This window comes from Carcharhinus amblyrhynchos, chromosome 13 (assembly GCF_965287045.1).
Source record: "Carcharhinus amblyrhynchos chromosome 13, sCarAmb.v2.hapA, whole genome shotgun sequence".
Taxonomy (NCBI): domain Eukaryota; kingdom Metazoa; phylum Chordata; class Chondrichthyes; order Carcharhiniformes; family Carcharhinidae; genus Carcharhinus; species Carcharhinus amblyrhynchos.
The window spans coordinates 42,290,264-42,305,773 of record NC_137336.1 but is presented as its reverse complement, the minus strand read 5'-3'; the positions used below and the strand labels follow the sequence as shown (position 1 = coordinate 42,305,773).

At 42.6% G+C, this 15,510-nt stretch overlaps 1 protein-coding gene across 5 annotated transcripts in view; it reads right to left on the bottom strand.

The window, feature by feature from the left end:
- The window catches only part of rnf44 (ring finger protein 44), a 141,561-nt gene that overhangs the window by 125,798 nt on the left and 253 nt on the right, over positions 1-15,510 (bottom strand). For 4 of the 5 annotated variants that reach the window (XM_080201575.1, XM_080201578.1, XM_080201577.1 and 1 more), the window contains exon 2: positions 14,515-14,854. In XM_080201575.1, coding sequence (XP_080057701.1) covers positions 14,515-14,854 — 340 coding nt within the window. Of the gene's footprint in view, positions 1-14,514; positions 14,855-15,231; positions 15,313-15,510 lie in introns of those variants that run through there. The other variant, XM_080201580.1, reaches the window with a different exon arrangement.

The following is a 15,510-nucleotide window of genomic DNA, read 5'->3' as shown; positions in this document are numbered from 1 at the left end:
CAATACAAAACTTGGAAACATTGAAAACTGTGAGAAGGACAGTGTAGAATTTCAAAAGGATATAGAGAAGTTGGCGATAGGCAGATAGGTAGCAAATGAAGTTCAATGCAGAGAAGTGTGAGGAGATGCATTTTGGTAGGAAGAATATGGAGAGAAAATATAAAATAAGGAATACATCTCTAAAGGGTGTGCAGGACCAGAGGGATCTTGGTGTATTTGTGCATTGATTATTGAAGATAGCAGGACGGATGGAGAAAGCAGTTAATAAAACAAATGGTATCCTGAGCTTTATTAATAGAGACACAGAGTACCAGAGCAAGGAGGCTACGCTGAATTTATACAAAGACACTAGTTAGACCTCAGCTGCAGGTTGTTCAGAGTTCTGGGTACCACATTATTGGAAGGATGTGAACGCTTTGGAGATGGCAGAAGAGGTTATAAGAATGGTGCCAGGAATAAGAAGTTGAAACTGATCTTGGAAAGCAGAAGGCTAAGAAATTCAACAGGAGGTTTTCAAAGTCAAGGTGAGGTTGGACAGAGTAAATGGGGAGAAACTGTTCCCACTCATAAAATGATTGAAAATGAGGGGGCACAGATTTAAAAGAAACAAATGTGATGCAACTGATTGGAGTCTGGAGTCCACAGCCTGGAAGTGTGGTGGAAGCAAATTCAATTGAGGCATTCAAGAGGACATTAGATGATTATTTGAATAGAAACAATGTGCAGGGGTGTGGGGAAAATACTAATTTAGAGAGCTGGTATGATGGGCCAAATGGCCTTCTTCTGTGCTGTAACAATTCTATGATTAAGTGTTGGAGAACATTTCATTGCTGAAAATTGTATATTTTAAATTTTCCGGTCTGCAGATATTTTTCAGGAAACTTGCAGCTCACTGTGAGATGACTAAAAACGGAAAGGCGCACTCATCCACGTTACGACAGCGCTTAAAGAAATTAACGGACTGTATGAGTCAGATTTGAAGCTCAGCCACTTGTCTGAATACAACAGTACTTTCACGCAGATTAGTCAAATGAAGTTTGTCACCCAATGAAAGAAACATACAGTTTCTGTACTTTGAGTGATTGAAGCAACCTCTGATCCTCTACTTTAAGAGTCCTTGTAAAACGGCAATACAGGACAGCTCAATCAGGAAAAACTCAGTTTTTCCTGATCACAATATTCACTTGATAGAAATGATTGACTGAAGAAATTACCACATTCACCACAGAGATTCTAAGCATTTCTTGGTCAGTGCAAGTATTTCAGGAAAGACAAGACAATAAAATCTTCTCAGAATTTGAAATGAACACAATTATATTAGATACGGTCCTGTGGTTCAAATGTTGCTGCCCCAAATTGATGCAGAACACTTATTTTAAGTTTAATTATTAGTCACAAATAGGCTTACATTAATACTGCAATGAAGGTACTGTGAAAATCCCCTAATTGCCACACTCTGGCATCTGTTTGGAGAATTTAGCACATCTTACAGACTGTGGGAGAAAACCAGAGTGCCTGGGGGAAACCCATGCAGACAAAGGGAGAACGTGCAAACTCCACAAAGACAGTGACCCAAGCCGGGAATCAAACCCTGGCCCCTGGTGCTCCCTGTGAGGGACCTGGATTCGATTTCTGGCTTTATCAGTGTGGGATTTATACTTCTGTGTGTTAATTAGCATTTTCCCTTTGTATCTCAAAGAATAATTCGCGCCTTGAGAACATAAGATTGCAAGACCTTCTCCCTCCAATTTCAAACAAACAGTTTACCGTTGCAGAAAGTGTAATTGTTTGCATTTATTCATCAAACATGCTGTGGCCCAAGGGATAAACAAATGCAGTACATGGAAAATATTAGCAGTGACTCAGGTTTACAAGTCATTGTGTGTCTCAGTTTAGCCGACCATGAACAGTCATGAACACACATTGATGTTTTCAGATCCCCCATTTAAAAACAGCTCCAACAGTTTCCCAACACACTGATCATTTAGTAAATCCTAATATTCTAGCAGAAACTGTGATGATAATTCCTTGCAACTCTGGTACAAAACAGAATTTATTTTTAAATTCTTTTCTCCTTATTTTCCTTGCCAATTTCCCCCTCTTTTCAAACCTGAAGGCATTTACTGTTCGCTGGAGTATGGTTTCATGCTCTCTGATTTGCCATTCAAATAGCCATGTTTTAGCCTCACAGTATTTAATACTATTTACCTGTGGACAATACCTCATGTGACACACACACACCCCTCCAATACAGGGTGCTGGATAGCTATCAAAACCAGGACCCCAGCCAATTTCCGTTTGCCTAACCAAAGGAGAGCAAAGCTAACTCGAGCGTCCCATTGCTTTTCAGGGCAGAGATCAGTTAAATTTAACACGGATGTGATTGGACCTAAATCTTCTTGGTTTATGCAACTCAGCTGCCTATCTGCTAAGCCAACAAGGAAACATTTATTTTCAGTAAGGAATAACTCCTTTAATGCTATTGGTTTCGGCACACATTCCTGGGTCAAACAAAGTGACGGATATAATAGGAAGCCTATTACATCAGTCAGTGAAAAGTATGCTACCTTGGCAACAGGGTCAGGCTGCACAGGGGAGGAAACACGCATATGCAGTTCCAATAGTTCACTCAAGTAAGAATATTGGTATTATTGCAGCAGTACTCCTCCACATTTTATAAACAAATACTACATTACTGATAATGAGATTTTATTTCTCACAGAAGCATAGCAGGATAAACTTCAATACTGACAAATCACACACAAGCATATAGCTCTTTCAGCACAGAGGGTGCTTTTCAGTAACTCACCTCACTGCTCATCTCACACAACCTCCCTCCCAAAAAGAACGAACAGGAAAGAGTTTATTGGGAATTTTTAATGGACAACTTTCCAGTATTTAGTCACTTGTTGTCCCAACTGCATATTGTAAAAACAGTGAGATTTAGTTACAAATTCAATGTGATTGACTTTGAAACATTACACACAATAATACTGTTACTATCCAAATCCTGCCCTAATATAAAACCATAAAAATTAAACCAGGATTCCCCACTGAAGGAACAGCTTCTCTGTAGCTCCCCAAGAAAATTCCTTCCTGTTTCTAAAAAGTTCAATTGCACTGTCATAATTTCTGCTTAGGAGTTAACTAAATACAAAATGCAAAATCTACAACCAATTAAATGCTTGGCCAAATTGGAACATCTTGTTTTCCTAAATGCAGTAAAGTCAGAGTGTTAAATGGCAGCAAATTAGGCTTTTAAAAAGCCACAAACACTTCCCCTGCTGAAACTAATGACAGCGAAGATAACACCAACCATGGACTAGGCCACAAAATGTATCTTTCACATGTCCAACACAACAGCAGTGTGTTTTTTAAAACGACTAATGAAATTTGCCAAAGCAACTAACAAACTTATGACGTCATGGCTGTTAGAATGTAACCGGTGACAACTTTTTATTGACTATAATGTGACCAATGGGAGATGTAAGGATCAGCTGACCCAGTAAACCAAGGAACCAATTACAGAGTGATATAATAGTCAGATGACCAGCTGATCACTATAAATAAGGAATTATGTAGAATTGTGGGGAACTTGGATTGGCCCAGGGCAAGGCCCCAAATAGTGACGTTTCTTTATTACAATCTTTAACTTATACGTTGGAGTAAGTTTTGTTGTATTTTCATTAATTGAATTTTGAAGAGTTCCTTCTAAAGAAACAATGGCATCATGAATCCATCTATTTTAAAATTCTGGGTTTATGCAGACCTGCTCTCAGCATTCCCTTGAGAAACTGATTTTTTTCTTAATTCTTTCAAGGGATATGGACATCATTGACAAGGCCAGCATTTGTTGCCCACCCCTAATCGACCCTGAACTGACCTTTTCAGGCCATGTGAGAGGGCAGTTCTGATATGCTGGGAATTGTCAAGAATTTATAATAACTACTTATTAGTTATTAGGGTGACACAGTGATTAGCACTTCTGCCTCACAGCACAAGGGACCTGGCTTTAATTCCCGACTTGAATTACTGTCTGTGTGGAGTGTGCACATTCTCCTGTGTCTGCGTGGGTTTCCTCCCACAGACAGAAAGACGTGCTGGTTAGGTGCATTGGCCATGCTAAATTCTCCCAGAGTGCACCCGAACAGGCATCAGAGTGTGGTAAATCAGGGATTTTCACAGTAACTTTATTGCACTGTTAATGTAAGCCTACTTGTGAAACAAATAAATGAACTTAAGCTTTAGTCCACAGTACATTTCAGCTACTTCCTGATCTAGTTGGAACATGAAGTATTTCAAAAGAAAGTGCACAAATTATCCCTTATTTTTCAGATCACATTCTGAAGCGTATATCCACCTAGAAACGGATCTGGGCACACCACTGTTGCAAAAAGATTGTGCATCATTACAAGTTTAAATATTTTGACTTGAACAAATCTTCAGTAATAAGATGAAATAACTTACTCGTTTAAATTTACAGCAAGTGTCAAAACTTATTCTGCAACAGTTTGTTTATTCTGAAAAATCTAAATGAATATTTTAAAATCAAGCTTCTCTTTACATTTACTGGGAGTAATCCATTTGAGCAAGTTAAATCAAATAACCTTCCAGTCACTTACTGCTATCGCACTTCATTTTATTCATTTTGCAGCAACCTTCCATTCTGATAAGATTATGTCTTGTGCCATGTTGGTTAACTTGTATTAAGCATTTGTCTGGTGTGGCTCCACTTTGGAGTGGCAGTCTCTGCTACATTTGCTGTAGATGAAGATGGTGGGCTGAGAACATGCACGATTCACTGGCCACTGTTTTCTCTGGGCCTTCTTGACTAGCTGAGCTTTTCATTTCTGCTCACCTCCTCCAAACAGTCCTCCTCCAGAGGTCATAGCTATGTGTGGTTATCTCCCCATTGTCCGTGTCACGTCTGCCATCTTCACATCTCACTTGCAGGCATCCTTATAGCACAGATATGGACGCCCAGAAGGTCGTAACCCACGTGATCAGTTCAGCATACAGAAGATCTTTCTACAAACGGCCACAACCCATTTGATGAATGTGGCCAAGCCAACACAGATGTTGTTGGCTTATAAATGAGAAAACACTGATGGAATTAGCATACTCCAAGACTTCCAGGTTGTTGACCGTGTTCGGCCAAGAGATGCCATGGATAATCTGAAACAGTGAAGATGAAAACTATGCATATTTTTCTCTTGCCCAGCACATGTTGTCCAGGTCTACTCACTGTAGAGTAGTATGCCACGGATGCACACTCAGTTTGGTGCTCTTAGTCAGGTTGCTGTTGTTTAACTCACTTACTTGACTGACATAGCAGCAGCTTGTGTGATGCATGTGTGAATTTCAATATCAAGTGGCAGATTGTTGGTGATTATGGCGTCTACATACGTGGAGCTATCAACAAACTTCAGTGTCATAGAACCCTACAGTGCAGAAAGAGGCCCTTTGGCCCATTGAGTCTGCACCAACCACAATCCCACCCAGGCCCTACCCCCATATCCCTACATATTTTATCCACTAATCCCGCTAGCCTATGCATCTCAGGACACTAAGGGGAAATTTTAGCATGGCCAATCAACCTAACCTGCACATCTTTGGACTCTGGGAGGAAACCGGAGCACCCAGAGGAAACCCATGCAAACACGAGGAGAACGTGCAAACTCCACACAGACAGTGACCCGAGCCTGGAATTGAACCCAGGTCCCTGGAGCTGTGAAGCAGCAGTGGTAACCACTGTGCTACCGTGCTGCCCGTCATATTGTCAATGCTGATAGATGCCAGTATGGCAACATCCTGGAACATGATATTTGATTTCTTAATGCTGATGGCATGGAAGAGTATTCCAGTTGCTGCTGAATGTGTTCCTCAGTGTGGAATGCTAGTGTGGCATTGTCCGTATAGAGCTACTCTCTAATGAGGATTTGGCATATCTTTGTCTTGGATCTCAGCTGAGCAATGTGGAACAGCTTCGTTTTTATGAGCACGTGTTGTCTCAGTAGCTGAATCATTGCAAATGGTGCCGAACATAATGCAAACATCCCCACTTATGATATTATGATGGAGGGAAGATAATTGATAAAATAACTAAAGCTGGTTGGACTGCAGTGGAGATGTTCTGGCATCGAGATGGTTGACCTCCAACAACCACAACCATCTTTGTTTGTGCTCGGTATGACTCGACCCAGTGGAAAGTTTTCCCCTTTATTCCCATTAAATCTCAGAATGTTATATGTTTCAATAAGACCACCTCTCATTCTTCTCAACTTCAATTGATATAGGCCCAACCTGCTTACCCCTTTGTCACAAGACAACCCCTTCATCCCAGGAATCAGTCTGGTAGACTTTCTCCAAACTGCTTCCAGTACACACTTATCCCTCCTTAGGGATGATGACCAAAATTGTACCCAGTGCTTCAGGTGTAGTCTCACCACCAATGCTTTATGCAGTCAAGACTGACCTACATTTATATTCCAGTCCCTTTGCAATAAAGGCCAACATTCTATTTACATTCCTAATTACTTGCTGCCTCTGTATGCTGACATTTTGTGATTCAGTTACAAGGATCCCAGGTCATTCTGCACTGAAACAAATCATCAGTCTCTTTTTAAATGATATTCTGTTATCTAATCTATCTGCAAAGTGGACCATCTCTCATTTTCACAGCATTATACGCCATCTCCAAACTTCTTGCCAGTCATTTAATCTATCAAATAATGGTGGAAGACAGCAAATTTTTTATAAAAATAGAAAGCCTACATGTCTGTGCTGGCTCGCTACAAGAGCGATTTACTGTCCTGCCTTCCCGTCAGTCTTTCCTTTTCAGATAATGCTTCAATTTTTTTTGGAATGTCATGATCCTTCCTCCACCAGACTCTCATGCAGTGTATTCCAGGCCCTAACCAGGCCTTGAGGATTTTCCTCAAGCCAGTGCTTATTTTGCCAATCACCTTAAATCTGTGTCCTCTTGCTAGTGGGGACAGTTTCTCCCTCTCTATCCTGTCTAAACCCCTCAGGATAATCAAAACCTCCATAAAATCTCCTCTCAACCTTCTCTTCAAGGAAAACAGTCCCAACTTCTCTAATCTATCTTCATTGCTGAAATTCCTCATCTATGAAATCGTCCTTGTGTATCTTTTCTGCACTCTCTCCAATGCCTTCATATCCTTCCTGAAGTGTGGTGTCTAAAACTAGATGCAATTCTCCAGTCGAGGCCAAACCAATGTTTTACAAAAATTTATCATGACTTCCTTAACAGGGCTTTTTTTTACTTCATTACCCATGCTCTCAACCTTTCCTGCCACCTTCAATGATTTTTGCACATATACACCCAGAGGGACACCCAAGTCCCTCTGCTCCTGCATCTCCTTTAGAAGTTTATTTTATATTGTCTCTCCACATTCTTCCTACCAAAATGAACCACTTTTCAGAACTTCACCTGACACTCGTACACCTGTTCCACCAATGTGTCCATGTCCTTTTGAACTGCCTAAAACTTTCATGTTTTGCTTCATCTACAAATTCTGAAATTGTGCCCTTTATATCATGGTCCCAGTAAGAACATAAGAACATAAGAAATAGGAGCAGGAGTAGGCCATCTGGCCCTTCGAGCCTGCCCCGCCATTCAATAAGATCATGGCTGATCTGTCGTGGCTCAGTTCCACTTTCCCGCCCTCTCCCCATAACCCTTAATCCCCTCTCTTATCAAAAACCCATCAACCCGCTTCTTAAAAATATTTAGCGAGGCAGCCTCCACCACTTCAACGGGCAGAGAATTCCAGAGATTCACCACCCTTTGAGTGAAGAAGTTCCTCCTCAACTCCGTTCTGAACCGCCCCCCCTTTATCTTGAGGCTGTGCCCCCTAGTCCTACTGTCTTTTTTGAGCGGGAAGAGTCTTTCCACCTCTATCCTATCCATCCCATTCATCATCTTATACGTCTCAATGAGATCTCCCCTCATTCTTCTAAACTCTAACGAGTACAAGCCTAGTTTATTCAGCCTCTCCTCATAGCTCAACCCCCTCAACTCCGGTATCAGCCTAGTAAACCTCCTCTGCACTCCCTCCAAGGCCAAAATATCCTTGCGCAGGTGCGGCGCCCAAAACTGCACACAGTACTCCAGCTGCGGCCTCACCAATGCCCTATACAGCTGCAGCAAGACCTCCCTACTTTTATATTCAATCCCCCTCGCTATGAAGGCCAGCATCCCATTCGCCTTCCTGACCACCTGCTGCACCTGCAGGCTGGGTTTTTGCGACTCATGCACAAGGACCCCGAGGTCCCTCTGCACCGTCGCCTGCTGCAGTTTTTCGCCACGTAAGTAATAGTCCTTCCTACCATTCTTCCTACCAAAGTGGACCACCTCACACTTGCCAACATTAAATTCCATTTGCCATTTCCTGGCCCATTCGCCCAGCCTATCTAGATCCTTCTGCAGACTCTCCACACCCTCCGCACAATTTGCCTTTCCCCCAATCTTGGTGTCATCAGCAAATTTCGACACCCTACACTCGGTTCCCTCCTCCAGATCATCTGGAAGTCATGATATGGAGATGCTGGCATTGGACGAGGGTAAACACAGTCAAAAGTCTCACAACACCAAGTTAAAATCCAACAGGTTTATTTGGTAGCAAACTCCATTAGCTTTTGGAGCACTGCTCCTTTGTCAGGTGAGTGGGAGTTTGTGTTTGTGAACAGAACTCCCACTCACCTGACAAAGGAGCAGCACTCTGAAAACTAGTGGTGTTTGCTACCAAATAAACCTGTTGGACTTTAACAGTGTTGAGAGACTTCTTACCCAGTAAGGAAGAGCAGAGGTCTCCTCTTATAAACCTCTTTCCAGTCTAACAAACAATCATTCACCACTAGTCTGTTTCCTATCACTCAGCCAATTTGGTATCCACATTCCTACTGCCCTTTTATTCCGTAAGCTTCGTTCACAGGTCTGTTGCGCCACGCCATTTCAAAACCTTTTGGAAGTCTTTGTGCACTACATCAACAGCATTGCCCTCAACAACCCCCTCTGTTACCTGCTCAAAAAACTTCAGCAAATTAGCTTAATATGGATTTCCCCTTGGCAAATTGCTGTTGACCTTCCTAATTAACTACAATATTCTCAAATGATTGTTACCAAATCATAACTTCTAAACGTTTACTGACTACCAAGGTTAAACTGAGGATACTATTGTTACATGTATTTTTGAACAAGAATGCAACATTTGCAATTCTTCAATGCTCTGACAGCACTCCATATCTAATGAGGATTGGAAGATAATGGCAAGTGTCTCTGCAATTTTCTCCCTATTCCTCTACATATCTTGGGATGCATCTCATCTGGTTCTGATATCTTATTAACTTTTAAGTACAATCAGCCTATCCAATATCCCCTCATTGCCAATTTTAAATCTGTTGTCCGAACAATCCATTCTTTTACCATGAACCGGGTAGCATCTTCTTTCTTGGTAAAGACAAATTCAAAATATTAATTTTGTACCTTAAGCAATTTAGGACCCCTGCCTTGGTCCCACTCCTCCTTCTGTCATTCTTTTACTTTTTATATGCCGATAGAAGACCTTTGAATTCCTTGTTTATGTTTGCTGCCAGTCTCTTCTCATACACATGCTTTGCTTCTCCTATTTGCTTTTTCAATTCCGCTTTGAATTTTCTGTTCTGAACATGGATCTCAATTTGTTATCTTCATTGTGGGTCCAGGAGGAGTCAGGTTGAGAGATCCACCTGACAACCGAGTGTTAGGGATTAATATTTAATCTATGAGCTAGGCACAGGGAAGATTGAAACCACCATCTTTGGCCTCTCTCAAACTTCACAGTTTTGTAACTGATTCAACCCCCAGCACCAGCCACTATCTCAAGCTGTTCAGCCTCCAACTCTGTGCTGAGTAACTGATCCCACATTCCTTTGCTTCATCAGTGACCACCCAAGTCCATTCATGTAACACTGATATCTTCTGCTGGAGTAATCTCCTGTCCACGCTCCTATCCTTTACATTCCACAAACAGCAGCCCTTTCAAAACTCCAGTTCTATCCTATTTCACACCAAGTCCCGCTCACTCATCAATTCTATCCTTGCTTGCCTACATTAATTCTCTTCTCAATGCTTCAAATTTAAATTTCTTATCGGGTGCTTAATTCCCTTTCATACCCTGACCTTCCTTGCTTCTTTGGCCTCTTTCAAGCCCCATGATCCCCCTCCTGAACTTTCTATTCCTCTAAGGTAGTCTCTTGTGCAACCTGCTTTTCTTGACTTCACCATCGGCAACAATGCTTTCAGCTGCCTAGTCTCCAATCAATGAAATTCCCTTCCTAAAAATCACTCCAACTCTTTTCTTACTCTTATTTAAACTCAGCTATCTGATCAAGAATTTGACACCCTTAATATTTCCCTCTTGGCCTACCATCCATTTTTAAAAGTTAAATCTCTGTGTCAACCATTGTCAAATATTTTTCCATATAAACAGCCTAACAAATTAGGTTACAAATTGCATAGACTTAAAAGAAAAACCTAGATTTAGGCAATTTTTTTAACCTGACAGTTCACATTAAAATCTGTAAGGAGTCTTACAATGCCTGTTTCTGATCACTAATTGTTTATAAGTTAAACAGTATAGACAGGTTTACTTTCAAGTTACTGAGTGGAAAAGTCATCTCTGCGTAAGCAATTTATCTAATTTACTTTCAAAGAGCTAAGATTTATTGTCTCCTTCTGTACCGCAGACCACAAATTTTCTTGGGTAGCTTAGATTTGGCCCTTTTAGATTCACAATTATAGAACAGAATCCCTACAGCGCAGAAGGAGGCTAATCAGTCCATCATGTCTGCATCGACTCTCCGATAAAATATCTTACCCAGGCCCCATCCCCGTAACCCTACGTATTTTACCCCACTAACCACCTCCCCCCCTCCAACCTACACATCTTGGGACACTAAGAGGCAACTTAGCATTGCCAATCTACCTCACCTGCACATCTTTGGACTGTAGGAGGAAACCAGAGCATCCGGTGGAAACCCATGTAAACAGGGGAAAAAGGTACAAACTCCACACAGATAGTCAACCAAAGCTGGAATTGAACTGGGGTCTCTGATGCTGTGAGGCAGCAGTGCGAACCACTGTGTCACCATGCCACCCTACTGATGACGTAAAGACATTGCTAATTTTTAAAAACGTGTTCATGGGATGTGGGTGCTGCTGGTACACCTGCATTTGTTTCCCATCCCTGACTGTTCTTGAACTAGGTGGTGTTTACGAGTCACCATCTTGCTGTTGGTCTGGACTCACATGTAAGCAGGGTTCCATCCCCTAAAGAATTAGATGGGTTTTTACAACAATGGTTTCAGATTTTTTTTTAAATTGAATTCATATTTGCCAAGGTGGAACTTATCATTAAATCTCCTAGATACAGCACAGAAGGAGACCATTCAGCCCATCATGTATGTACCAACAATCAATCCCACTCAGGCCCTATTCCTGCAACCCCACACATTTATCCCGCTAATCCCCTTGACACTGCATTCAATTTATTATGGGCAATCAACCTAATGACACATCTTTGGGCTGAGAGAGGAAATCGGAGCACCCGGAGGAAATCCATGCAGACACGGGGACAAAGTGCCCTGAGGCCGGAATTGAATGTGGACCCCTGAAGCTGAGGCAGCAGTGCTGCCCAAATTGAAAATGAGTCTCTAGATTACTATTCCAGTGACAATATCACTATGCCATCGTGCTCCTCTAGTATCACTGGCTTAGCTATGTTTCTTTGTGCTAGGAGGATAGCACTTTTCAGGGAAGGAGGCACCTCCATCAAACAGCACTCATAGCATCAGAGGTTTACAGCACGGAAACAGGCCTTTTGGCCCAATTTGTCCATATTGTTCCTTTTAGTTAAACCCCTAAGCTAATCCCAATTGCCCGCATTTGGCCAATATCCCTCTCCACCCATCTTACCCATGTAATGTCTAAACACTTTTTAAAAGACAAAAAACTATACCCGCCTCTACTACTACCTCTGGCAACTTGTTCCAGACACTCACTACACTGTGAAAAAATTGCCCCTCTGCTATCTCTCATCCCTCACCTTAAACCTATGCCCTCAAGTTTTAGACTCCCCTAACTTTGGAAAAAGTTATTGACTATCTAGCTGATCAGTATCCCTCATTATTTTATAAACCTCTATAAGATCACCCCTAAGCCTCCTATGTTCCAGAGAGAAAAGTCCCAGTCTGTCCAGCCTCTCCTTGTAACTCAAACCATCAAGTCCTGGTAGCATCCTAGTAAATCTTTTCTGCACTCTTTCTAGTTTAATAATATCCTTTCTATCATAGGGTGATCAGAATTGTACACAGTATTGCAAGTGTGGCCTTAGCAATGTCTTGTACAACTTCAACAAGATGTCCCAACTCCTGTGTTCTGACCAATGAAACCTAGCATGCTGAATGCTTTCTTCACCACTCTGTCCACCTTTGACTCCATTTTCAAGGAGCTATGAGCCTGTACCTCTAGATCTCTTTATTCTATAACTCTCCCCAATGCCCTATCATTAACAGAGCAAGTCCTGCCCTGGTTCAATCTACCAAAATGCATCATCTTGCATTTATCTAAATTAAACTCCACCTGCCATTTGTCAGCCCTTTGGCCCAATTGATTAAGATCCCACTGTGGAACTCACAAATTACACATCTGTAGGACTGGAGTGGTCCTGTCAACATTTCTGTATTTCCCTTCCTCCCACCAGGAAATGCAACACGTTATCAGCACAGTATCATCAAAACTATTAAAGTTTCATCTTCGCGCGTGGTGACATTTCTTAAACATCCTATTGCAAAAACAAAGCCAATAATTTTAGCGTTTTAAGAGTTAAACATGCACCTCTTTGCTTCCTTTTCAGACAAAACACAATACTGTCAGTTGCAGCTGACAACAGCTGACCACAGATGGTCCGTCTGGTCCTGAGAGGCTGCGTGCTGTGGACAACGTCAGAGGGCAGAATGATGCGAGGAGCACATTTGAACACATAAGCCGTACTGTTCTGTTCGTGAGAACACAAGACCATGATTTCTTTTGAAACAGAATGACTTTTGTTCATGACAGGCCCATCTCAGAACACTCAAATCTGTTTACTACCCAAAATGAACCCATGTGGTATAGTAGCTTAGGAGCTTCAATTATCTTTCCATACGTTCCTGTAAGTACTCAATGCGCGCACAGAGATTCATTCATTGCTAGTTATGAATGTGTGTACAACACACACACACACTCTTATTTTTAAAGTATAAATGAATACAAGAAATCCAGGTGTGGGCATGGTAACAGTAGGTCAACCAAGCAGCATGGGCATTGGAATTCTGTGGTTTAGTCAGGAACTTGAGCAAACATCTGATTGTGAAGTGGCAGCAAAAAAAGGCCCCAGAAGCACATATCCCTTTTACATTTTAATTGAGTTGTAACTTTCTGTCGTAGACTTTCAGAGGTCAGACCAGGCACACAAAAATGTACCATTTAGGCTCATTTTAGCTTTCTAAATCAGGGCCACTGGAATCCAATCCATTCCAAGTTTCTTTCACAGTGGCGCCAGTTCGAATATTTGCCATTATAACTTGGCAGCTGACTCTCTGCCAACATCTCCCTTTGCACCCTTCTCTTTAATCGCATGTTCACCACCTCCCCTCACCACCCCCCACCTCCCCACACACACACACACACTGCTCACCACATGCTTCCAGCCAAGAATAATTCCACTGTGGAGCTGCTCTGTTGAAAAATACCCTAAATAATTATAGCAATTTTAAAATCCGCATGTTCGCTTAGACCTGCAGACTCAGGATCCTAACATGGGATCGGCGAGGAACTGCACCTGACTTCCCAGTGACAGTATCTTCACAGCCTCAACTTTACCACGGGTGAGGGCGGTAATGAGCTTCTGCTTTGCACCCGACATTTGTGGCCACGATCAATGGGTCAGATTTTTTTTTAAAAAAGCCTCACAGTGACAGTGAGAGCAAGTGGAGACAGGGATAAGGGGTCGCGCGTAAAAAAAATCTAAATAAAAAAATCTTAACTCCCGTCTTGCAGAAATGCAGTATTCAAAATCAACTGTGCCGAGAGAGAGAGAGAGACAGCCCTCCATCAAGGCATTGAAAATCAGAAAGACAGTCTCAGAACCAGCTGTTTCAATGACAAAAGTTTCACTGTCAAAAGTCAGTCTATGAAGAGAGATTTGGTTACTCTGGCCATATCGAAGGGAGAGTAAAAACATGCGTTTCTTTTGAACAGTGCAGACACATTGATAAAATTAAACAATATTGTGGAGGTAAATGACACAAACAATATTGTGGAAGTAAATAACAAACAATATTGTGGAGGTTAATGAACTGGATATACATAGAGAAAAGTGAGGCTATTTTGTGAATCCTCTTCAGCCCCTGACTTTTTAAACAGTATCACAAGAGTTGAGTGTTGGCTATGTTGAGTGAGCCGCTTCTTACCTGCTGCTGTTGCTGAGATCCTGGCACTGCGTCGAGCGGCGAGCAGCGCCCCCGAGCCGGCCGGCTGCTGCTGCTGCTGCTGGAGAGCTGGGCTGCAGCTGGCTCCCCGAGCCCGGGGCCTGAATGCATTGTCCGGGCCTGCGGCCGGGGACAGGCGGCCGGCCCGAGCCCCCGCGGGCTGCAGCAGGAGGCGGCTCGATCCCTCTGGAGCCGGAGAAGCCGGTTCCCGGATTGTTCCCGCTGGGCACCGGGAGCTGCGCTTGGCTGGGAGCCGGGCATTGAAGCGGGGACGGGGGCGAGCTTCCCCATTCGCCTGAGAATTACTCACAATCGGCATTTTCTTTACCAAAGAAAAACATAAATATAAATTTAAAATGATTTCCCCCTCTTCCTCAAAGTCAAACCTTTATCTAATTCCCCAGACTTCAAACTTTCCAAAAAACCAACCCCAGTCTTGTCCCTTTAAAATAAAGAAATCGATGAGATTTTTCTGCCCCCTTCTGCTTCTGAATATAATCAGGAACTCCGGCTCTCGTCCAAACTTAAAAGGTCCAATACACCCACAAAATGGTCAGGCAGAACATTCCAGCTGCTGCTCCAAAGGCCAGCCGTTCAACAGGAAAAAAAACCCCCACACCAGCTCAGTTTCCGCCTCTCCACCAGGAAAGCTAGCCAAAAACTTTATAGTGAGCACAGTAACTTCAGTCCAACACCCACCCACAAAAAGAAAACGCCTCGTAGATGTAGCCTGCTTTCTTCCAGTGCCCCTGCTTATCTAATTGCCCTGTCTGTGTCTGTTTGTCTGGGCTGGGTGCTGAGCACTCACTGCCAGCTCCGGGTTGAGTGCTGCACAGTGTTGTAACACTGAACGCAGGCTCCTCCAACCGCAGCCCCATACTTTAAATGCTGAACTCCAGCTTCCCGGAGCCAGCGCTGCAAAGCCACTTCCCAGACCCGACATATCGATAACCCCATCGCTGGGGATGCCGCTGAAAA